This window comes from Ornithodoros turicata, unplaced genomic scaffold, assembly GCF_037126465.1.
Source record: "Ornithodoros turicata isolate Travis unplaced genomic scaffold, ASM3712646v1 Chromosome190, whole genome shotgun sequence".
NCBI lineage: Eukaryota > Metazoa > Arthropoda > Arachnida > Ixodida > Argasidae > Ornithodoros > Ornithodoros turicata.
Genome location: NW_026999332.1, coordinates 59924 through 83907, shown reverse-complemented (window position 1 = coordinate 83907; position 23984 = coordinate 59924). Strand labels below are relative to the sequence as shown.

The following is a 23984-nucleotide window of genomic DNA, read 5'->3' as shown; positions in this document are numbered from 1 at the left end:
GCCGCTACTGCGTTGAATGAAGTTTTGCTTACGAATGCAACTATCACTGATGAGGGATTTTCCATTGATCTGGAATCGAAATTAAATATAGGTGTATGAAAGGGAGCAAATCTTCCATGTATTAGAACTCTATCCGTGCAAGTCTTCCGGGGGATTGCATTCAATTTCAAGCCGGAGGTTCCAGCAGGAATGCATTCCAGCTGGGACGTACAACTTCCTCGCTACGTGCTTGCCTTGTTGTTATGTTTAAAGCTACTACCGATTATCCACTACCCCGAAGCCGTGAATGTACTCCGGGACGAGAAATCACTATTTGGGCTTTAGGAGGCGCAGCCCATGTGATGTAACTACTGGGACAGATCTACAAGCAGGCACCTGTACATACACGGTGTGGTAAAGTAACCTTTATTGGCAATGAGAGTACTTTCCACGAGCTTCACGCAGATCAGAAGGCAATCGCCGGTAAAAGCATGGACAATAGAGCAGGAGCAACACGTTTGCAAACGGCTGTCAGGATTCTCCGAAAAATATTGGTGGTGGCGAGTGCACAGGCATATTTCTTCTTATCCTCCTGCGAAGAAAGAGAGCGAGACCCAATGTAAAGTGCATCAAAGTGTACGAAATATAGCATTAGGTAACATGGTTTGACAGCTAACGCTGGAGCAATAAGCATGTGAGCAGATAACCCACACAACCAAACATAATCATGCTGTGAAGGTTGGGCAAATGCATTCCCTATAAACGAGAGCATGTTTCCACGAGCATAGAGAAGATTCCTCAGTGGCCTCCTAGGGCGCTTCTCTAGTGTTTCGGGTACGTGTTACTGTCCTCGACACTGTCGCGCATAAGGCACTACTAACGCTGCTGACGGCACAGTTCAGGAATCTCGTTCCTCCAAAAGTAGCCCAAGATTGCGAGACGCCAGTCTGCACTATTTTTTAACAATATGCGATGTCTTGCTGACCGTTTGCCATTTTACTGAAGCTTCCCGCTTAAATTCCAGGCACAGGGAAACCATACTGGGGGCTATTGATGTTATAATACAAACGCAAAGTAAAGTTGAAATACTTCCATTATCAAAGTGTTGAGGAAAGAACCCCTGGACGAGAGCCGCGGACGTTTCGAGCAGAGTCCGTCCTCATAACTGGCATAGAATTTTTAGGGGGCTAGGTTTTTAGAGGGCTAGGAATGACGTTGTCAGAGCTCACTGGTATTGTACGTGAACATCATGTGTGGATGGCAAAATTGCCACTAGGCTTGTACACCTGTGGTTTACAACCAGCGCGCTTGAGGTGCTTTGCTGGGGCACGGTAGTGGGTAGATGAACGCATCTGCAGTAGCAGGAGGCCCTCGCGAGATAAAAACTCATGTTGCGCGAATGAATAGGCGCTTCCATTTAATATCTGCTGTTTTGTTTCTTGGTCCAAAAGATTGTGCGATCAAGTTGTTACGTTAATACTGAGGGTAGAAAAAACAGCGTGTTGGTTAAAGATATAAATGGTTAAGCAACGTGGAGCAGTTGCCGTTGGACGCTGCGTGTCTGTTTTCCGTCTCTGTCTTCTCTGTGTTCCTTAACCATATATTAGTTTTTACGTTGAATGCGGGGTGGTATCATTTGAAAATGTGCACACAGACTATGGTATACGATGATACTGGGCCCGGGACATCATGCAAAAACATATTGAAGAAATTTGCAGATCCTCGCAACTATGCGAAAAAAAAAACGGTCAAATATGCTCAAAATATGCACAGCAAAATTCTTGCTGAAACATGATGCCAAGAGTGTGGCACAAAAGCCTATTGTACCATGAACCTCTTTATGCAGTAAAATAATGACCAGAAAAGTACCATAGAATGTCAGACGTATATCTTTTATTGCACTCAACCGCTCTGAACTTTACGACATTACAGTATGTAACCAATCCCATTTTTAAGTTTTCAAATTGGAAAGGCATCCTTTTGTGGGACAATACAGTCCTGTATGGAGAAAATGTACGTTATACTGGTAAAATCGCTAAAACCGTACGTTCTACATCGCAAGACGCTATTTTTGCGAACTTGAAAGGAGATAGATCATCTGCGCTATATCCAGACAGAGCATGGGAGTCTTGTTCCTTTCCTTGAAGAATCGCACATACGGACTGCAACAGTTTCAGCCCCTTATTTTTGTCAAGCACGGATCAAGCTTTGCTTTAACAACAGATGCATATGCTCCTCGCACCGTTTGTAAGGGATCCTGCATGTCCCAAACATTGTCCAAAGCCTCCACGAGAGTCAAATTTGCAGACGCCAACTTTGTGATAGAAATGGGAAGAAACGAGAAATTAGCTTCAACAGCTGGTAAGCCGTTTTTCACACTAACGTCTTCAAAGAGTCGCTGCTCCGAACGAATGCTTGTGACGTCTTCTTTTTTGTGCTTACTGACCACTTGACGCACGATTTCAAAATTTGCGGCACAATGTTTTGCTGCTTCCATCCACGTGTCCTACCTGGTCAGCACAGCCTGAGGAGCCAAAGCGACAGCTGGCGACAAATCCTTAAAGAGCTGCGCGAGCATGGGACTTTCTTCAAGCTCGATATGGGGCCACCAAGATTATGGAAACAGCCACGAGCCTCGTGTGCAACCCCGTGTAACGTGGGGGGTGCGCAAGTGACGTCAACAATTTTTGGGTATATAGCACGAAAAGCGGTACCACCGTTCACCATGTAAGGGGCCGCGTCCGTAACAAAAAAGCAGAACCTCATTTGCATCCGCATGCCCGTTGAGTAACATCTGAACACAGTATACGAAGGGCTGTGCCACTGTCGAATGATTGTCCTTTGGAAGCTCCTCGACTCTCAGTAGGGAACTCTTTTCACATGTGCCCAGCCCAAGTGGCCAGACGGCAACAGAGGCTACGCACCGTCCTGAAGCGTCTGCTGTCGGCGTGTGACTTCTGAAGAAATACACGTCGCTCATCCTTTTCCACCTTCAAAAAGGATTATTTACGAGACAAAATGCCCTACAAAGGTCCATCCGAAAATCAGAACATTTGGACGTAGAAGATGCACTCTGGCCCATACGTAGCTGCATGCAACATTCCCTGCCTTCAAGTGCTGATGAACGAGAAAGCGTCTGTCAGCGTTTACAGCTTTCTCGCATCGTTCGTTGCGCATACACACGTACCAATCATCATATTCTACATACGCTGGGAATCTCCTCAAAAGCAGTGCGGTTTCTATGAGAAATATCGAAACTTCAAGTCTTTGAACAAATTTAGGCACAAAGAGGCGGTCGACAAAAGCGAACCCGTGCTGACAAGCTGGTGCATAGTTATGAAGTAAACCCGGGACCTAACGAGAAATTATCTCGGGTTTATTTCGCAGTCAAACAAGATCCGACCGTCTTCAATGTCTTGAACCGTCTCATCAGTCTTGAACTCAGCTGATAACTGCCTCCGACGTGAAGCCGTTATTTTCGGCATTGCCGCATCTTACACGGGCGGCACAAACCAAGAGAGGAGAACATTTCCGTATACTGCATGCGCGTGTCCAACGTTTGTGGAATGAACCAGTAAGTGTAAATGCTACAAGAATACGCGTTTGCATGAAGTCCCGGGCTCTAAATGAACATTTCATGGAATTGTACCGGAGGAGTGAACGGAAATGTACAGGCCATTGACACAATAGAAAATACTAGCCCCGGAAGAATGCGTGCAGGACGACGTCATCCGGACTTTTTCTTCGCTCTCTGTGTGACAGAAAAATGTATACCCCTTTTTTGTTGTATGAATTGCTTGTCATAGGGCGAATCTCTTTTAAACTATAAACACTATACGTACTTCAAGGCGTGGTAACTTTATACCTCCCTGAAGGGATATTGTTCGCACGTCAGGGTATAAACATGTAACCCTAAGGGTATATTGAAAATCACTGTGGTATAATTTTGTAAAACGGGAATATTCGATTCATTTGATCGAATATGAGAGTGGCACCTTCCCAGTCCAGTTCGTAGCAAAAAAAAAAAAAAAAAAATCGACATGTGCTTTAATCATAAACAACAACACGAAAAACAAGGAAAAGCAGGAAGAAAGCAGTTGGGCACGCACTTGGAAACCTGGGAGGATATGACACTGGCTGGGGAGCAGATACTGATTGAAAACGCCGCGGCTTCGCGGAATATGATGCGGCCGTTCTCCGGGAAGCGACTTGTGTATGCAGTTCTCCTCCACTCGTTACTGCCCCCCCCCCCTGTTGTACGTGGGTGAGAGCGAAGCAACGGCAGGACTGTGTGCGTGTGTGAGAACGTTTTTGGCGAGTTCGCGGGTGACTGCGGCCCGTCTGGCGTTGTTTGTAACGTTTTGGAACATTAAACCTCAAGTGCTTTCTACGGTATGGGTGGGCGATTCAACGCCGCATTCAAAACTCGTTGAATGATCTTCAGCATTACTTCACCAAGGCTCGCATGGACATCTCAGCTGTGAAGACAGCTGTGCCCCCGTTCACGCGGAAACACATGAGCGCCTTCGCTCTTTCGCTCGGCAATAATACACTCAGCCAAGTGAAGTGCCACAAATTATTGGGTGTTATCTTGGATGCCAATATCTCGTGGAGCGCCCATATCAGGTGCCTGGAAGCGAAAGTTCAACGCTGGACCAATGTGATTCCTCACTTCGCTGGCGCTGCATGGGGGACTGATCAGGAAGCGCTCCTATCGATTCATGGGGCATTGGTTCAGGGAACCATTCTCTACAGCCTTCCGGTCTTACACGGCATCTTAAGAACTTCTGAACAGAGGCTTCGGTGTATGTCGGCCAGAAGCTTGAGTATCTGCCTCAGTGTACCACGCGCCACTGAAACGCGCATGGTGGTGGTAGAGGCCCGCGAGCCAGTAGAAGTCTTACGCCTCAAGGCTGGTTTAGAGTGCAGCGGAGCGGGGCGAAACGACGCTCAGCGCACGGCCGTGCATCGCGGACCGTCGCCGGTGAGTTCATAGTTCGACGACACTGGGCGAAGCGCGGCGCGGCGTCAACGCACGACTACGCCAGCCGCCGTCAGGGGAGTAGAGCAATGCTCTACATCTGGCGGTGGCCAGCGAGCTGTGCACGGCGTGGGCTCCGGTGGACTCGCATTTCCCAACATGGCGTCGCTCATGGAGCTTTTGATCGAAATTGGAAAGGAACATCCTGCCATTATAAAAACCAGGAATGAACTATAGAGACAAGCAAAAGAAGGAAAGACGTGCGACTTTCGTATTTAATTCAGTCTTCACGTTTGGTGGTACTAAACGTATTACAGTAATACAAGCATAACAGCGCCAACGATGGGAACACGGGTTGTCTTCAGTCGGATTCCAGCACGCGGGTTCAGATATGACTGCTTTTCCATTACGAAATGTGGAAATCTCCGCTGCTGTTTTCGTTGCGGTGCGCCGAATCGCGTCAGACTATGATCGCGCAGGATGAGAATGCGAGGCATAGGGAACGCTGGCTGTCGGCGCGCAGCGCGGGCGGACATGGGCGAAAACTGCGTCGGACTCAGCCTTCACAGAACCAGCCTTAAGAGAAACTGTGCGCCATTATCAACCCCTCGTCGCGGAACACCGTCGTCACCACTTGGTTTCGAATCTCAAAAGGCGGAGGCAGAGCAACATTTCTCGCTGTATCGCTGCTGTAAAGCCCTTGCTACCGGCTTTTGTTGGAAGGTCAGTCGTCCCCAGGTCCCCTCCGTGGGCCTTTTCGATACCCTCGATCTCTACTTCCATTCCTGGGCTCAAGAGCAAGAGGGGTCACGTTGCAGCACCTGTGCGGAAACAACTTTACCCGTTGCCCAACAACTTTACCAACTGCCGTTACCCTACGCACACTGCAGTATTCACAGATGGGTCGACCAAATTACACTGCTCCACTGTTGCCTTTACAATTCCGACTATGTCGTCTTGCCACGCATACCGTCTCTCCCACCGCACCTCATCCACGTCTGCAGAGTTGCATGCCGTTTTGTTCTTCCTCAAGCACATTCCATCCGCCTCTATCAGCAGCTGTGTGATATACTGCGACTCCAACGCAGCTTTCCAGTGTATAGCGAACATGGGTATCCGTGGATCACTTCCGCCTGTGCTGGTGGACATACTGGAGGAGCGGCAATGAGGAGGCTGACGAGGCTGCAGCAACTGCGTATCATTCTCGATCAAGCGTGCGGATTACCCTCCCCAAAGGTGACAGGCGAACCTTCCTAAATGATGTGGTGAGAACTCTCGCACATGCGCAATGGTCTCGGGACGTTCCATCAAGCGTTCTGATGCGTGAAGTGGACGCTGACTTTGGTTTCATCATGCCTTCTCGTCGTCCCCGCCATTTTGCGTCGCTGATACACAGGCTTTGTCTTGGGGTTGCATTCACCCCCCATTTCAAGCATCTGATCGGCCGCTCCGACTCCGTGCTCTGCTCTCGCTGTGCTGGTTTGGTGGATACCAAGCATGTGCTCCTCCACTGCCATCTTTACACCTCCCAAAGAGGAGCTCTACAGTGTCGCCTGCAGTCGATCACGGCCGCACCATTCACATTGGCAACCATTCTCGGCCCTTGGTCTAACTAGATTGACCATCGCCAAGCTCTTGAGTATTTAAAGACTTTTCGCCGGGACACTGGTCTCCTCTCTACCCTATGATCCTGCTTCCTGCTATGATCCTGATGCCTGCGTACCTGTGTGCGGTGTGTTTCTTTTTGTGTGCGTGCTGTGGTTTTGCCTTCCGTTCTGATGTTTGACGTCCCTATTTAGCGTCGTTCATCACCTCGTCATCAGGACATATCTCATCCTGCCCTTTATGGCTTGCGGTAGTTTGCTGCACGTCACGCGGCGAATTTCTCCATTCATTATCATTAATTTGTTTGTTGTTGTTGTGGGTGGACAGTATTTAATGTCTACTTTATGTCGGTGATCAAGTCGCGTCTATACGTATGTCGGAGGCAGAAGAATAGTGTGTTTTAGGTGTTCACTGTGGTGATATATTTTATGACAACGTATAAGCTTGGCTGTTAGCCTACAGTTAACACTTGTGACAATTGACAAACAAATGAGGACGTATAGGTTTAGTTATTTCCATAGGAAATAACACGCTGCGATTAATTACCCTCTATAGGCACCGTGCGACACCTAAAGAGGGCGCGTTTCTTCGTTGCGACAGCGCCGCCAGTGGCGGTCTTGGAAGTACCCGACTTGATACCACGCCCCCCGTTCTATGTATTCTCAAGTGGAAGTCTAGTATGCGTGTCGACCGCCCTAATTAAAAGGGCTGATTTTCTAAACGCACATAATGTGGAACCTTTCAGTGGCGCGAAGGAGAGAATGGAAACAAACTGCACAGAGGCAACCAGCGTGTTTATAATGTATCTAACAGTGCGGAAGGGGCTACAGCCACCCGCGTCTGCCTGTGTCAAACCTGTGGCACACAAACAAGTGGCACGTCGGGACATGGTTATTTGATGTCTCACAAAGCCCTGGCTTGCTAGCGAAGTTACATTGCTCTGACTCCAGTCACTTGAAACATCATGATTTTGATTGAGCCTTGTCGTCCTTTTGGTAGATCACTGTGCACATAGCTTCGTCACTGAAATCTACAGCGCGCGTCCGTTTTATCTCTCAGAGGGCTGCACAGTCTCCCGTTGTAATGCCTCAGGGAGACCCGACAGCTATCGCTGTTCACGAAATAACAGGAAGGATTCTCGTTAAGCCTGCCATAGTCTTCTTGGTCTTTAGAAGTATCAGTTCAGAAGTATCAGCTCAAATGGGTTTCGTAAAAAAAAAAAAAAAAAAAAAAAGACAGCTTCTAAAGCAGGGCGCTATTGGCATTAAAATGGGTACTACCCCTTCTGGAACCTTCAGTGGACACCTTTTGGAGAAAAATCTGCCACCGAAGCGGGTTTGTTGCAGCAATTAATTGGTTTTGTTTTATATATTTCTGTCGCGGTTGGTCGCACTGAAGCGCAAAAGGACACTCTTCCACTCCTTTATTCACCAATGAATGATGTCCTTACACCAATCAATTACGTCCTGTTGTCGTAATACATAAACCGAAACCATTTATTTACTGCAACGACTGACCCGCTTCGGTTCTGGATTCTTCTCTGAAAGTGTTTTTACGAAACTCGTTCGAATAGGTTACATAGAAGACGTAGTTATAAGAGTGGTTTAAACCACCTCGCACAAGTTGCAGATGGTGTTCAAGAAAGTTATAAGAAATTGAGTTAATCGTGGAGTTCATCGAGGTGCATTAGGTGCGTCTCCCGGATGGCTCTGCTGTGAACGTCTCTCATCTAACTATGAAAACTGCGAGAACCCGCCCACTTCCCCAGCTCTGAGAAGAAATGTACTGCTGCAAGTTCAGCACAGAACACGCATTTTGTGCTAAAGGCCCTCTGCATAACTTAAAAATATCGTAAAATGAAGTAAAGCGAGCTTCGCAGGAACTTGCGGGAACCCTGGAAAAAGCAATTCTTACCTCGATATTTATTTGTACAGTATTGGTATCACCGTGTACGGAGATTGCAAGAGTGAGGTTTTACCTTCGCTGACCATTAAGTTTGACCTAGAAGTACGTTGAAATACGGCTTTACGGCAAGGATTTCATTCAGATGCTTTGTTGGAAATAACTAATTCCCAGGAGTGAATTATTTCTTCAGCAGGACGTCAAAAGTTTGCCGACGAATAGCTCAGGTAAGGCCAAGGCCGGACAACCTTGCTCAAACAAAGGGATCATCGACACGAGCCCCGCCATCCCTGGGTACCGGCAGCCGGGCTCCGACACGTACGCACGCAGACAAGGGCTGCGTTTTTACGCGCTAATCGCCAGTGCACGCCTTTTGAAGCAGAATTGTTTTACGTAAGATGAAAGGTCTGACATCGGGCCATCTCCTGGCAAAATATAAAAGAAATAAAAAGGGGCCTTTTCGAGAAACTGACGCCCATAATCTTTGTTTTTTCGAAATATACTTTAACATTTGTCTGTTTCAACAGTTACTTGTAGTGGGTATACGCGCGATATATATATATATCAAATGAAATAGCATTAAAAGCTGAGTAAAGTGATGCCAAACATGGTAGTGAGGAATATCTACAGCCGAGAAATCACGCGTCGAAGTTGGAACAAAACTGCGCGAGATAGCATGTTCGCCATTTTTATAGCACAGATCGTTGCTCCTGCGCGCCAAAATTTGCGCTTGGACTGCTGGCCCGAAGGCACACTCCAGCATAAAACAATTTCACTGCAGTATATTTTAAGACTCGGGAGATATACGCGTGCAAACACAGCAAGACTGAAACACTCGAATTCAGGCCCGATTTTCTTGATTTTTTTGCTCGAAAACCATTCTGTAGAAATTATTCACTTTACCGCTGTTGGTTATCATGTATGATAAGCTTCTAAATATATATAAAAAAAACATGAAAATCCAAGAGGTCGATGGGACCTCCCTGCCTGAACTGACGTGAAACCGGCCTGTACGTTTTATATGTTGCTCATCCTGGACATTTTTCACTACCCCATTTCCTGTCCAAAACAGCTACTACTGCATCAATGTCGCTTCACCCATTAATTCCTTGATGAGTTGCACGCGTGTTGCAAGTCGTTACACGTCTGAGTCGTTACACGTCTGAAAAATACCTCACAAAATCGGCAGAAGAATCATATGCTTTATAAGAGCTTGCAGTGATTATCCTTTTTATGAAGCACATCCCGCAACACCGTACGAACCATACGGCTCCGTCGTTGCTCCATGTTCTCAGATAGCCTCCTTCCCAGTGCTAGCCGAACGGCCGAACCGCTGAAGCGTTGTCTTCCTGGTATTCATACGCGTAGTTATTTACGCCTATAACTTAATTAAATTAATGAATAATTGAGAGATACATGCTGAATACGACACAGAATTGCATAAAGACTCGTTATTCTGGAGTGTGACCCTCTTAAACACTGATTTCCTCACGTGAAACCATGCTTAACACTGGACTGCATCGACCAAATGTGATTTATTTTGACAGCGTGAATTTCAAAGGGATGGATTGCGAAGGGTGGATTTCTTAGCGTGGATTTCAAAAGTTTTATTATTAAGAGTGGGTAACAGGGTACGCCCGTCAGCTCCCCATCAGTCGCATTGACCGATTTGGAAATATAGCCATATTATATAGCCGAAATATAACCGATTTTCTACACATAGACAAAGCGTTGAGTTGAGTGCAACCTCCCAGCCGACAGCATAACCCTGGTCCTCGCCGTATACATTGTGAAGTCCGCCTTCAGGGTTTTCAGAGTAGGGGGTTGATAGTCAGTGATCTTGATATTTGCGTTTGAGACGCTGTTTCCTTCATTAAACCACAGTTGATAGCCTGCAGTTGTCCTGTCTACTTCTGTCTATGTTCTTGTCTTGTTGCTGCTATTCGCCATCATGGACTAACCGATGGAGTTATAACTTTACGCCAAAGCTGAGTCCGAACAAGCTCATGCTTGCGTGATAGCTCACAGAACGCTTGCGGTTTTTCTCTGGCTATAATTGCGTTACAAAGGCATCAAGAAGTAACACAAGTATAATTATTTTGTTTTTGGTTCTGGCGCGTCGGATTAGTAATAAACTCCTGTGAAACATTGATGAGCGCAGATGACCTGCAAAGCGCGAGTGAGGCCTCTGTTTTAAACTCCTTTCCAACACTCTACACTCATTGAAAGAGTCCACAAATAAAACAAGGGCACAATTGTACTTCGTGACGTTAGTGATTACCCTGGAAGGACTTTTAAAGGGAACATCCGGAGGAAAGCTTCGTTGCCAGAAAGTATGCCGGACAACCGAGTGAAACACACAGAATCTCATCCCTGTGAATTATTGAAAACTTGCTCCATTAATCTATGAGGTTACACCTGCCATGCCACAATCATTGACGTGGCAGGTTCTCGCGTTTTCTCTTATGACTCCGTTTGTAGGTTCCCGAATGATGTAAAATGAACAGTCCCTACACTGACCACCATGCACTATGCATGTCCTTCGTGTCCGCTTTCCGATATTGTGCGGTAGATGCTTCAGGTGAAGGACATCAATCAGTTACTTTAGGTGCAACAGCATCCGTCCACAGAACTTAACTGGTATCAGATCGTTAGCATTTCGGTAACCGTCATGCAAGTTGCCAGTTCAGGAAAAGATTAGGGAATCCTGCATTCAGATTGTGGGTTCGACCTCAACGGATGAAGCCAGTAGTTACTGGCTTCATCCGTTGGTGGCAAGTTTAGTAGGCAATTCCTGCTAGTCCGGTGTGCCACGTGCCTACATTTCAGCGCACGCTGAAACATCCTGAGGTGTGCAAGCTATACCGCTCATAATCACTTCGTTGTGCGGATTATGTGCGTGAGTGTGGTGAAGCTTCTACGTGGCTGTTTCAATCAACTGGTGTGCTTTTTTCAAGTCGTGCAAGTGGGTGTTTCATGCGTAGGTGTTGTGCTTGACCCCCTACATCTGATTTCCTCACCTTCTACTGGGCATGCTAGGCTTTCGAACATTACCTTCTCCAGAAGAACTCCTTGCTGTTTCATGTGCCTGGCGATGACATCTCTCTTTGCGTTTGTGCACATATCAGAACCCTAGAAAGGAAGCAGTACATCAAAATAGTCATAGTCACCTGTGGCATATATCGAGGCAAACCTGTAATCGGATATAAGTAGATAGTGCGCGTTCTTTCCATTACTAAAAGAACCATGCATGTGCACGGAGTCTGGCAGACCTTCAACATCAATAACAGAAAACACGTCACCGAAACGGCAGATGAATGTTTATTTGACATGACCAAGCTCATGCCCGGAATGACTGCACTGAAAGAGGAGGGTTGGTTACAAGTGTCCTCTATAGATCGTTGGAAGGGATTGGCTATGAGGAGTCCTGCGGTGCTTGTCACGCTCCATAGAATGACAGCAACATTTAGGAGAACATTGGCTTACTATCAGGATGCTCCACAAGGTGAAGGTGAAGATCATATAGTGTTGAGACGGTCCGTTCGCTGATGCAGCGCCTGCCTTTACCAACATAGCTGTTTCCTCACTCTATGGCAATAAAATACGGAGACACAATACTGGTACACATTTTGTTTCGAGGCACCGAAAAAGCTTTTATGATTCCCACCACTACATTCCATCCTAGGACGTTGTAAGAAGGAAATGCGCATTACGGAAGCTAATTTTGTTTCATAATTTTGAATCGGATAAAATATCTTACATCAGCCCATAAGGCAAGTCTACAGTTGTGACAGAAACAGAATAACCGCGAAGACATACGGCGGATCCAAATAAAACAAACACGTGTAGCCTTCCAAGTAGTTTACGTGGTACAATCTTCTGTATACGGGCAATTACGGGCTCGACGAAAAAACTTTCCACACTATAGCTGAGGGCATACAGGGTGTCCCAGAAAACATGTCATTGAATTATAATAAAAAAACTACACCACCTTATAGAATCATGCGGTCAACGGCATTTGTTCTTACTAGGTTTTTGCCACCTCCTGATGTGAACGTCGTGTAACGTAAGTTTAATCATGTATATTTGTGAGAACTGAGGTCGGAAATTTGCCAAGTAAATGTCACTTTCTTACCCCTCCAATGTGAAGAGCGTGTCTAATTTATTCAAATTAATGATAATTGGCAGGGATATTCAGGGGCTATCCCATCAGAAAAAATAGCCGAACATCATGCTCTACGGAGCTAGCGCGCGACAATGTTTTCAGTGCAATCCTTGTCAGTCCGACGAAAGGAGGTTGGAAACCCAGCCCACACCTGCAATGCAGAAAGAGATAACACAGGTATGGCTTATCACGTTCGACTTTCGCTGGTATCGCACTTTCCCTCTCCCAGTTTCAGGAACTGTCACTTTTTTTTCTATCATTCTGTGGGCTGGGTTTGGAACCTCCTTTCGTCGCACTGAGAGCGATTGCGCTCAAAAAGTCGTCGCGCTTTATGGTTCGGGGCTACGAAAAGCATGACGTTCGGCCATTTTTTCCGATGGGATAGCTCGCGAATAGCACTGTTACTTATCATGAACTTGAGTGAATTCGGCACGCTCTTTATATTGGTGGGGTAAAAAAGTGACCTTTACTTGGAAAATTTCCGAGTTCCGTTCGCAAATATTTACATAATTAAACAATTACGATACATGACATTCACATCAGGAGTTGGCAAAAACCTAGTAAGAACAAATGCCGTTGACCGCACGATTCTAGGTGGCGTAGTTTTTTTATTATAATTCAATGACATGTTTTCTGGGACACCCTGTATATGAGGGCAAAAAATGTTGATGATAGCACTACTAATATTGCTATACGCCATTCGCGTGACAGTTGAGCAGAACTTACTTACTTATTTACTTACATCTTACAACTTACATACAGGAATCAACAAACACATGAAGCTATCTTATTGATTAGCATCGTATCAATTTCCTGAAATAGAAACAATCAGGCCCAGAGACACGTGGTGTCACTAACCGCTCTCGAAACGCTTGGTAGGATCGTAAAGTCAGGATATCGTGTCATAGGTGACGTTAGGCTAGACATAGGATGAGCTAACTATGCTATACGAGCTTCGTTCAATAGGTAACCGTATATAACTTAATGAACAACATTGAAAAGGAATGATGCGGGAAACAGTTGTGGAGATCCTTCTTGATAACGCCGAACCTGGGGTGGACTGACGGATTGAATGACTGGCTGTTGTTCCCCCGCGTGAAAACTTGAAGCGGGGCAGCCATTTTTAATTGTATTGTGCTTACATGGAAGTCGTAAAACACAACAGGTTGAGTAAAATGCTTCTACCGCCCCACACAGCAGCAATATCGTCACATAATGGAGAGATTATCTCGCGCGCTCTCCTCCGAATACATAAATAGCAGAGTTATCACATCAGTTATCACTACAGTCCAGTATTTTAATTGAAGCTTCAAGGTCACCTATTGAACCACTCTCTTAGCTCTACTCGTTTCACAATGGGTCTTTCCTCTGCACAAATCGAGAAATCATGGCACGTATGACACGGGCTGGTGATATCGGTGGCCGTTATTCGAGCCAGGGCTTCACTTTACAGGCGTTTATTAGGGCTCCCTTTGCTGCACCCAGGAAATATTACAGGAATGACACTACACAGGCTCAGGTCACCGTAACAAAAAAAAAGAAAAAGAAAATGGATTCTGCGATTCCACGTGAACGAATCCAGTGAACCTGCTCCGCCCTATCTAACTATCGCGAATTTTCCTGAATTTCTTTTTTTTCGCTGTCCCTAATAGCGCAAAACGACATACAACGAAACGTTTCTTCCCAGACATGCGTCAGACATCACTGTGGCGGGTGTTTGACACGCACGAAGGTCACGGCGCTATATGAGCCGCAGCTGTCGTTCACGCGAGGCACGGTTTTCGCCAGCGCTGCGAGCTCTGCTCGTGTCTAGCACCCGCCACATTGAGATCTGGGAAGACCTGCGAAACGTTTTTAGTATGTCGTCGTATGAAAAAAATCACGATAGCCTTCTGAGGGGCCGAGCAGGTCCGCCGGATCGTTTCGCGTGGAATCGCCCAACTGTCTTTGCCCTTCACTTAGCCTCGAAACGCCTAGCCCAGCATCTGGGATCCCCGTTTGCTCCGCGAACACAGAAGATGGACCGTGCACATGTGCTGTTTTAGAAATTGGTCTGTCAGAAAGCAGTACAGCTGACGACGGTGACATTCCCAAACCTGGAGGAAAGCTAGTTCTTAGTGTATTCGCTGGATGTCTTGCACCGAAAACAAACAGCAAAATAAGATTTAGCACAGATGGTCACGTATCTCGGGAACGAAGAAAAACGCTTTCTCTACAGTCCGTCGACGACATCACTTTCGCAATTAGTATCCATGGAGCAGCATATAAACAATGCAACGTACAGATAAATCTGACCGAGACCACGTTCGAAACAGACACGTCGTGTTGTTAAGGGCATAGTCCCGATAGCCAAAATTAGCATGCTTCAAGTGCAGAATAAATCACATGTTAGCAGTATATAAAGCACTATCACTGAGCAAAATCTCACGTCACAGATAACAGCCCGCTATCGGGAGAGTCTGACGTCACAGCCAGGCTCGCACTGACCTCAAACGACGTCATGCGACGTCTTGCCACACCCGCGGTACTCTGACGTTAAACCGTCACTACTCTGGCGTCACGCGTGCGCTATTTTATGCTGCATTATCATCTTATTCCACACTCAGAAAACCTATCACTCAGCCCAGTCATGCAGGCAAGTACTCGTCTCACTTTTACATTTGTAGCAAATCTCGCCGCACCTGTCACGGTGCTCTTTGTGTCTGAAACGCCCTCTGAACTTGAAGTCACCAAGGATAAAAAAGCCATGTCAGATTCAAAGAAGAATGGAAGAGTTAAAGTTCTATACAGCCTTTTCTTCGTACGAAATACTTATTTCTGGAACCTTCAGCTGTGATGAAATTGCTAATAAAAAGTTGAACGTGAACTCTGTTTCGCACTCTGCCCCACAAGTTTCTCCAGGTGAACATTGAACACTGTGTCACTTTTGAAAGGACAAAACCATCTCGAACCTTGACAGCTACAGCATATGACCAGTTCTCAGGGTCGCTACTTGTGGATTCTACTGTCTGTATATCTGTACCTAGGAATTCGTCATTGCTGTGGCGTATTAATTTAAGTCGATCAATTCAAGTTGTACTAAGAAGTTCTCGTCAGTCAATCTTAGCTTCAACGAGAAGTTGATATGGGCATACGCAAGTAAACATCTCCCCAGACCATGCATGTCCACGTAGGGCTTTAATAGAGAGTCAATATCCTGAGCCTGTCAATGATAAAAGATTTATTTTATTATTTATCACCTAATTTTGTACACATACAACAGAAAAAACACGTTCCTTTGCAAGGTTTATAGGTGAGTACAAACTTTATTCATGACTTAGATGTATAAACTAAAAAAGCTACTTAAACCCATACCTACATACGTGAGATAAAACAATACAAACTAACTAATACAAAGTTCTCACCAAGTTCACTGTAAATCCATTTCCAACAGAGATGCCGATCTGTCAAAGCCAAAGGATAGCAGTAGAGAAACTACAGAGTTACATGTCGCAGATCATATTTCATTTTTGGTTGGTTCCTTGTAAAACTGACTTGTGGACATCTTGAATCATCTAACAGAGTATTTGGACGATATTTTCCATTGAGCCCCAAGAACATAATGCTTCAGGAAAGTTGAAAAGTCACAAGTATATATTGTAGTGAAGATAACGACACGTCAGATGACGACGATGACTCGCGCCACTCCCGCGCGGCTGTCTGAATAAACCTATTCCTACGGTCACGCCTACCTGCGCTCTTCCGCTCTACATATTTGGTGGAGGTGCGGAACCAAAGGACTCCTCTGCTTATTCCCCGCCCCATAGGCTACCCTCTGGAGCGACCGTAGGAATAGGTTTATTCAGACAGCCGCGCGGGAGTGGCGCGAGTCATCGTCGTCATCTGACGTGTCGTTATCTTCACTACATTGCCCCCCCTCGGAAGACGGAAGCCCGGTGATGTCGGGAGCGGTGGACTGTGAAGCCGTGGTCTCGGGTGTGTGGGCAGGGAGAGTGACGAAAGGCTTCATCCGCATGACATGGACGACTTCGGTGCCACGGGATCGACGATCAGGTGGTGGGGTAAGGGGCGTCACTTCATAGTTGAGGGGTGGAAGCTTTCGAGTGACACGGTATGGGCCAACATAGCGCTTCATAAGCTTCGATGAGCGGCCGGGTACACGAAGCGGAGTCCATAGAAGGACTTCGTCGCCGACTTCGTAGCGGACTTGCCGATGGCGTTCGTCGTACCGAAAGCGCTCTGTGTCCTGATTTTCCAAGGTACGCAAACGCGCGAGTTGACGAGTCTCCTCGGCATGGGCGGCCGCGTCGAGAACCACGTCTGGGTCATCAGAGTGCGGGGGGCAAGGAAAAAGAGTGTCCAAGATTGTGGTCGGAGCACGGGAGTACAGAAGGTAATAGGGGCTGTATGCAGTGGTACGCTGACGAGCAGTATTATAGGCGAAGGTGACGAAAGGGAGGACGACATCCCAATTGGTGTGGTCACAGGAGACGTATATCGAAAGCATGTCGCCAAGGGTGCGGTTGAAACGCTCGGTCAGGCCATTGGTTTGCGGATGATATGAGGTGGTGAGGGCGTGGACGGTGCTGCAGGCTCGAAGCAGTGCGCTGACGACAGCAGAAAGGAAAGGAGTGCCACGATCGCTGAGCAACGTACGAGGAGCACCATGGCGAAGCACTATGTTGTGGAGAAGGAAGGTCGTCACCGCGTCCGCACTATTAGTGGGAACGGCTTGTGTTTCTACATAGCGGGTCATGTGATCCACGGCGACGATTATCCAGCGGTTACCAGACGCTGAGGGCGGGAAGGGTCCGAGGAAATCAATCCCGAGGCGGTCGAAAGGCTTCTCTGGTGGAGGAAGCGGTTGAAGAAGCCCTGCGGGAAGACCTGGCGGCCGCTTACGATGTTGGCAGGGGACACAAGCTCGGACGTGTTTCCAAACAGACTGATACATGCCTTTCCAGAAGAAACGGTCAGCGACGCGAGTGTAAGTCTTGAGAAAGCCCAGGTGCCCGGCAGTAGGATCGTCGTGGCAACTGCGAATAATGTGGCCTTGCAAGGTACATGGAACAACGAGGAGCCAGCGGTTGCCGTCAGGGCGATAATTCTTGCGATATAAAGTGCCGTCAAGCAAAGCGTAGGATTTCGCTTTACGGTGGAGACGTCTAGGAGCAGGGTGGTCGGGTTGTTGGAGAACCTGGAGCAGAGGCTGAAGAAGACGATCGCGGTGTTGCTCAGCTGCGACGTCGATAGATGATAAGGGGCAGAGGGGTTGAGCCGGCAATGTGGCGCATTCAGAAGGAGACGGGAGCATGCGGGACAGGGCGTCAGCATCACTGTGTCTGCGCCCAGACTTGTAGATCACCGTGATGTCGTACGGCTGTAACTTGAGCACCCATCGGCCAAGGCGTCCACAGGGGTCTTTAAGGTTGGATAGCCAGCAGAGGGAGTGGTGGTCCGTTACGACGGTAAACGGGCGGCCGTAAAGGTATGGACGAAATTTCGAGATTGCCCACACAACGGCGAGGCATTCTTTCTCTGTGGTTGAGTAATTGCGTTCCGGACGGGAGAGCGTCCGGCTGGCGTACCCGACGACACGCTCAGTACCATCGATTGTTTGCACTAGGACAGCTCCCAAGCCAGTGGCGCTGGCATCGGTATGCAACTCCGTGCGTGCTCCTGGGACGAAAAAGGCGAGGACAGGTTCGTTGGTGAGACACTCCTTCAAATGGTTGTACGAAAGGGACGCAACATCGTTCCAATGATACGGCGCATCCCGCTTGAGAAGGGCATACAATGGTTCAGCGATGTCGGCGAAGTGGGGCATGAAATGGCGGAAGTAGGAGCATAATCCCAAAAAGGCACGTAATTCCTTGATTGACGACGGGGGAGGAAAGTTCCGCACCGCATCAACTTTCTTGGGATCAGGGTGAATGCCAGTCCGATCGACGACGTGGCCTAGAACCGTAATACGACGACTGCCAAAGACGCACTTCTTCGAGTTGAGCTGCAGACGTGCGGCACGAAACCGGGAAAGGACTTCGGACAGCCTGTCGAGATGTTCCGGGAAAGTGGACGAGAAAATGACGACGTCGTCTAGGTAGCAAAGACACGTCTGCCATTTGAGGCCGCGCAAGATGGTGTCCATCATTCGTTCGAATGTGGCGGGCGCGTTGCATAAGCCAAAGGGCATGACAGCGAATTCGTAAAGTCCGTCCGGTGTAACAAAAGCAGTTTTTTCACGGGCAGTTTTCGCCAGGGGAATTTGCCAATATCCGCTTCGGAGATCTAACGAAGAAAAGTACTCGGAGCCTTGCAGGCAGTCTAGAAGGTCGTCAATGCGTGGCAGCGGGTACACGTCTTTCTTCGTTATTTTGTTCAGTTTCCGAAAGTCAATGCAAAAGCGCCAGCTGTCATCTTTTTTCTTGACGAGAACGACCGGAGAGGACCAGGGGCTCGACGAGGGTTGGACGACTCCGCGATTGAGCATGTCGGAGACATGCGTTTGGATGACACAGCGCTCAGACGATGAAACTCTGTAAGGTCGAGAATGCACCGGCGAGGAGTTTCCCGTGTCAATAACGTGCTCCACCGTGTGGGTAACAGGCAAATGAGTACTGGGGGCACTGATGTCGAAGAGGTCACTGAAGGTGCGCAGTAGGGCCAGTAGGTCTTGGCGTTCCTGCGGCGGTAGTGACCCGTCAATAGTATTCTGGATGGCAGTGGTAATGGGAGACGGTGGCACAGGCAAGCCTGTATCGGCCAGGTTCGGCGACTCCGGGCAACCACACGGGGCAGACTCATCGGAAGGACGGTTGTCGTCGGCTGTAGCGTGCGCAAGAGGGGTAATAGCGGCGTCAGCTACAGGTGAAATGGTGGCCACGCACATTGATTGTGGTACGAGTTGGGGTTCCGGAGATGTGTTGAGAACCCAAACAAGTGCTTCACCCGACGTGATGGTCACAATTCTTGGCGGGAGCAGCAGGCCCCGAGCAAACAGCGGCGGAGAGGAGGACGCGACGGCTGACATGTCGGGACAAGGAAGAGGCGCATGGAGACGGACGGGGACAAGTGCGGCTGGAGGTAACACAACGTCTTCGTGCACACAAAGTCGTACTTCAGGAACGGTGTTCTCGACGAAAACAGATGCGTCGGGGAGCACATCCCAAGAAATGGTCCTTGAGCGGCAGTCTATAACAGCGCGGACAGAGTAAAGGAAATCGGTGCCGAGGATAACGTCGCTGATACACGTGGAAAGAACTAAAAATGGGATGCAGTACGTAGACTCACCAATAGAAACGCGCGCGGTGCACTGCGCTAAGGGGCCGACGAGGGACACATCACCCATGCGAAGTAATCGTCCAGCGGGCGGCGGAGTGCATACTTTACGCAGGCGGCGACAAAATGTGCTCGACATACATGACATTGTAGCCCCAGTGTCAACGAGTGCTAAGGTGTGGTGTCCATCGACTTGAACGGCAACGTAATTAGGGCAAGGCACATCGGAGCAAAGAACGCGGGGATGGGTTTGCGTCGAAATGGGAACTGCAGCCTGGTCCCCGACAGTATCGCAGGCTGCACAGGTTAGTTTGGGGTCGGAGTCACCAAGGGTGACGACGACCGTCGCCGACGGGGGTAGGGTGACGGCGACCGTGAGCGGCGGCGACCTTCGTCTTGGTCACGTTCGTAGTCATACCGGCGAGGGGCAGCGTAGCGGGTCTGATTCGACTGTGGAGAATAGTCCGGGCGACGACGGCAATACCTCAGGATATGGCCGGGTGAATGGCAGTAGTAGCAAATTGGACTACCGTCCGGAGCGCGCCAAACATCGGTGCGTGCGGGCGCGTCGTAAGGAACGCGGTAGCGCCGGTCAGGTTGGGCCCGAAAGGGCCGGAATGTATCCCGCGGCGGGTTGGGCTGCCGAGGCTGAGACGCGCAAATCGCAGCGTAGGTGGGCGGCGGTATATGCATGGGGCAAGTGCAGGATGGCGCTGGCTCCGCGCAGGCTTCCTGAGTCGCAGCAGCGGGGTTGGTACAGGGCGGAAGAGGAGGTTGTGCCGGCACGACAATGCAACGAATTTCTTCGGCAACCACTTGCCGTATAAGATCCAGAAGAGAGTGCGTGTCGCAAGGGGAAGACGTGGCGAGCGTCTGCGGAAGACGCTGGAAGCCAGACGACACTCGGCGATTTCGGAGTTCTTCGAACTTGCCGCATTCTTCCACAAGCTCAGCAACAGTCTGAGGCGATTTCGGCGCAAGAAAATTAAAAAGGTCGTCTGCGATGCCCTTCATAATATGGTTAACTTTGTCCTGCTCAGTCATTGCGGCATCCACACGGCGGCACAAAAACAACACGTCCTCAACATAGCAGGTACATGTCTCTCCAGGAAGCTGGGCCCGGACGGAAAGGCGCTGAAGGGCATAGTGCTTGCGCTGCGACGGCCTGCCAAACAGCTTCGTAAGTGAGTCGGAGAATATGGGCCATGAGGTGAGTGACGCCTCGTGGTTTTCAAACCATTGCAGCGCCGTGCCTTTCAAAAAGAACACTACGTTGGAAAGCTTCACGGTATCGGCCCAGACGTTATGCGAGCTCACTCGATTATACTGTGCGAGCCAGTCGCCAACATCTTCATCCGGTGCTCCGCTGAAAGGCGGAGGATCCCGCTGCCGCACCTGACAATGACGGTTGGATGCGTCAGGAGGGGGCGGCTGTTGATCCTCGCCGGAACCTCCCGCTCCCGAAGAAGGAGTCATCTGACGTAGCGTTCGGCCGCTGCGGAGCTCCAGAGGGTAGCCTATGGGGCGGGGAATAAGCAGAGGAATCCTTTGGTTCCGCACCTCCACCAAATATGTAGAGCGGAAGAGCGCAGGTAGGTGTGACCGTAGGAATAGGTTTATTCAGACAGCCGCGCGGGAGTGGCGCGAGTCATCGTCGTCATCTGACGTGTCGTTATCTTCACTACAATATGCATATAATTGCAGCAGGCAACATGTTGCCACAGTGTGTGTCTGGACAGTCACTCAATTTGAGCAGTCGTGTAGCCTTGTCGTGTACCCTTGAGCAGTCGAGCAGCCCGTCTACAAAGAATTCTACCAATTCATTCATCCTAAAAGGTCATTTTACTCTAACAAGAAAACACATAGGGGCTACGAATCATCTACATGTGGCCTCTACTGCCTGTATGTAGGCAGCATGCGGGCTTGTGGATTTTCGCTCCAAGAGTGCACTCAGAGATTTTTGTCAACAAACTTCACACTAAATGAGAAGCTGATACCCGTCCTTGCACGCAAGCAATTCTTAAGAAAGACAGTCAACATGTCATGTTGCAGTGTACTTTGACACAATAAAATGGTATTTATTTTCATGTCGTTACAGGCACAATCTTATACAGGGTGTCCCACCGAAAAAGGGCCAGGGGCTAAAGAAAAAACGGAGTGCTTTACACAAATGCAACCAACTGTACGTGCTTGGCAGTTGTGTGGTCTATCCAAATTTTTTTTCCTCGCCCCTTGTCAATTAATTAGCGGTAATTAATTTTCCAACATTTTAATCATCGGTTTTAGCTCTCAGATGTCAATGAGGAGGTTGTAGTAGATGTCGAAAGAGACACAACTGAAGTGGTTCGAGGTTGCTATAGCTTGTGGTTTCGTTTTTTTCCCGAGCTTAAAAGTCCGGCAATCCGGCACCCGCGCGCGAGGATTCCAGCGCCCTCCGGCGTACATTGACTTTGATATTAGCACTTGGAGACCATCCTTGGGCCACTTCACACAACAGGAAGATATTTCGCCTGTTTCACGGCACATCTATCAGAGAGCACTGCAATCGTCGCACGCGGGCGCCGAATTATGGGAAGCGCTGTGTGGTGCCCGCGGCTTCAGAAACCAATTTTTAAACCCGGGAAAAAACTAAACCACAAGCCATAGCAACCTCGAACCACTTCAGTTGCGTCTTTTTCGACATGTACCACAACTTCCTCATTGACATCTGAGAGCTAAAACCGATAATTAAAAAGTTAGAAAATTAATTACCGCTAATTAATTGACAAGGGGCGATGAAAAAAAAATTTTTTTTGATAGACCACACAACTGCCAAGCACGTACAGTTGGTTGCATTTGTGTAAAGAACTCCGTTTTTTCTTTAGCCCCTGGCCCTTTTTCGGTGGGACACCCTGTATAAAAAAAGAACAGCATTAAAACAACAACAGCCAGCTAGGGCAACATATACATAAAAACTGTCTACTTTTTTCCATTGGATGTGTACCCAAAGGGTAACGTTTGGATACCATCCTCACAAATGAAACGCTTTGTGTCCAGGGGATTTAGAGCTACTTTCGTAACACATACACTTTTGTTGATATTTTTCTTGCGCACAATGAGGATCTGACAAACTTTGAAAACTTCGCCAAGCTTAAGAGAGTGTATGTACATTGAATAATGCAACTTCTGGGCTTCACATTGTTTCACCCCCTTAGCACGACTGTATCGTTTTTTTTCTTTTTCCTTTGGAGGTCTAGTGCATAGAGCTTTGGTTTCAGGAAACAGAACCTTAGGATGTGGTCGTTGGGCTCCGCAAGGGCCTTCTCATCGCTCAGCATCACGATATCAGAATCTGTGTCCATATACAAGAGCCTTGTGTCCGGGGCTACCCGAAGCAAGTTGTTATAAAAAAGTATGACTTTAGAGAGCTCGAGAATAGTGAACTCCAGGTACAGAGGCTGTCGCATACGGACAATCGATTGAGCGAACTGAAACAAGACTACGTTAGAGCATAGAGCCCTGAATTGTTTGAGGTTCGGTTTACGCAAGAATCTCAACACTTGCTCACCGGAAGTTGCCAAGCGCCAGTCGACGAACTTTCGTACATTCATACATGTTTTCCCATATACGGAGTATAGTACAAGTAAACACTTGTACAGGTTACGTTCGAAGATATTGTTTGCCTGCTTGCGTAGTTCGTGATGGAAGTCAACATAGGATCGTTTTTGTTTGAACCTGAGCACCCGAGAGTAGGAGACCCAACTGTAGGTACAACTTTAGACTGCGATAATGAAGAAAATATTTCCTCTTGTCAAGCAATGTAAGGAGTAATTTTGGTTCTATATCATGCTGTGGGAGGCTCAATTTTTTCATCGGGTCATCTGAGAGCAACACATACGGAACGTTCATTTTTTCGGGCGCGAGCGGTAAATCTCTATGTCGTTGGTGGAGCTCATGTACGTAGGCCAGGTTTACCTCTAAAAAAATAACCGACGTCTGCATAATCTGCAACAAGGGTTATATCTAAACCTGCAACCTCTTCGGGTGACAGCCATTCGGAGCCTCCGAATGGGAGTGGTTCACGCATCACTGTGC

At 48.1% G+C, this 23984-nt stretch overlaps 1 protein-coding gene across 2 annotated transcripts in view; it reads right to left on the bottom strand.

The window, feature by feature from the left end:
- Positions 1-384: 384 nt before the first annotated feature.
- The window catches only part of LOC135373034 (atlastin-2-like), an 83273-nt gene continuing 59673 nt past the window's right edge, over positions 385-23984 (bottom strand). The window contains exons 10-11 of one of the 2 annotated variants that reach the window (XM_064606347.1): positions 11522-11599; positions 385-571 (exon numbers count right to left, since the gene is read on the bottom strand). In XM_064606347.1, the coding sequence (XP_064462417.1) occupies positions 446-571; positions 11522-11599 (204 nt within the window). In that variant the 3' untranslated portion in view covers positions 385-445. Of the gene's footprint in view, positions 572-11487; positions 11600-23984 lie in introns of both variants that reach the window. The other variant, XM_064606348.1, reaches the window with a different exon arrangement.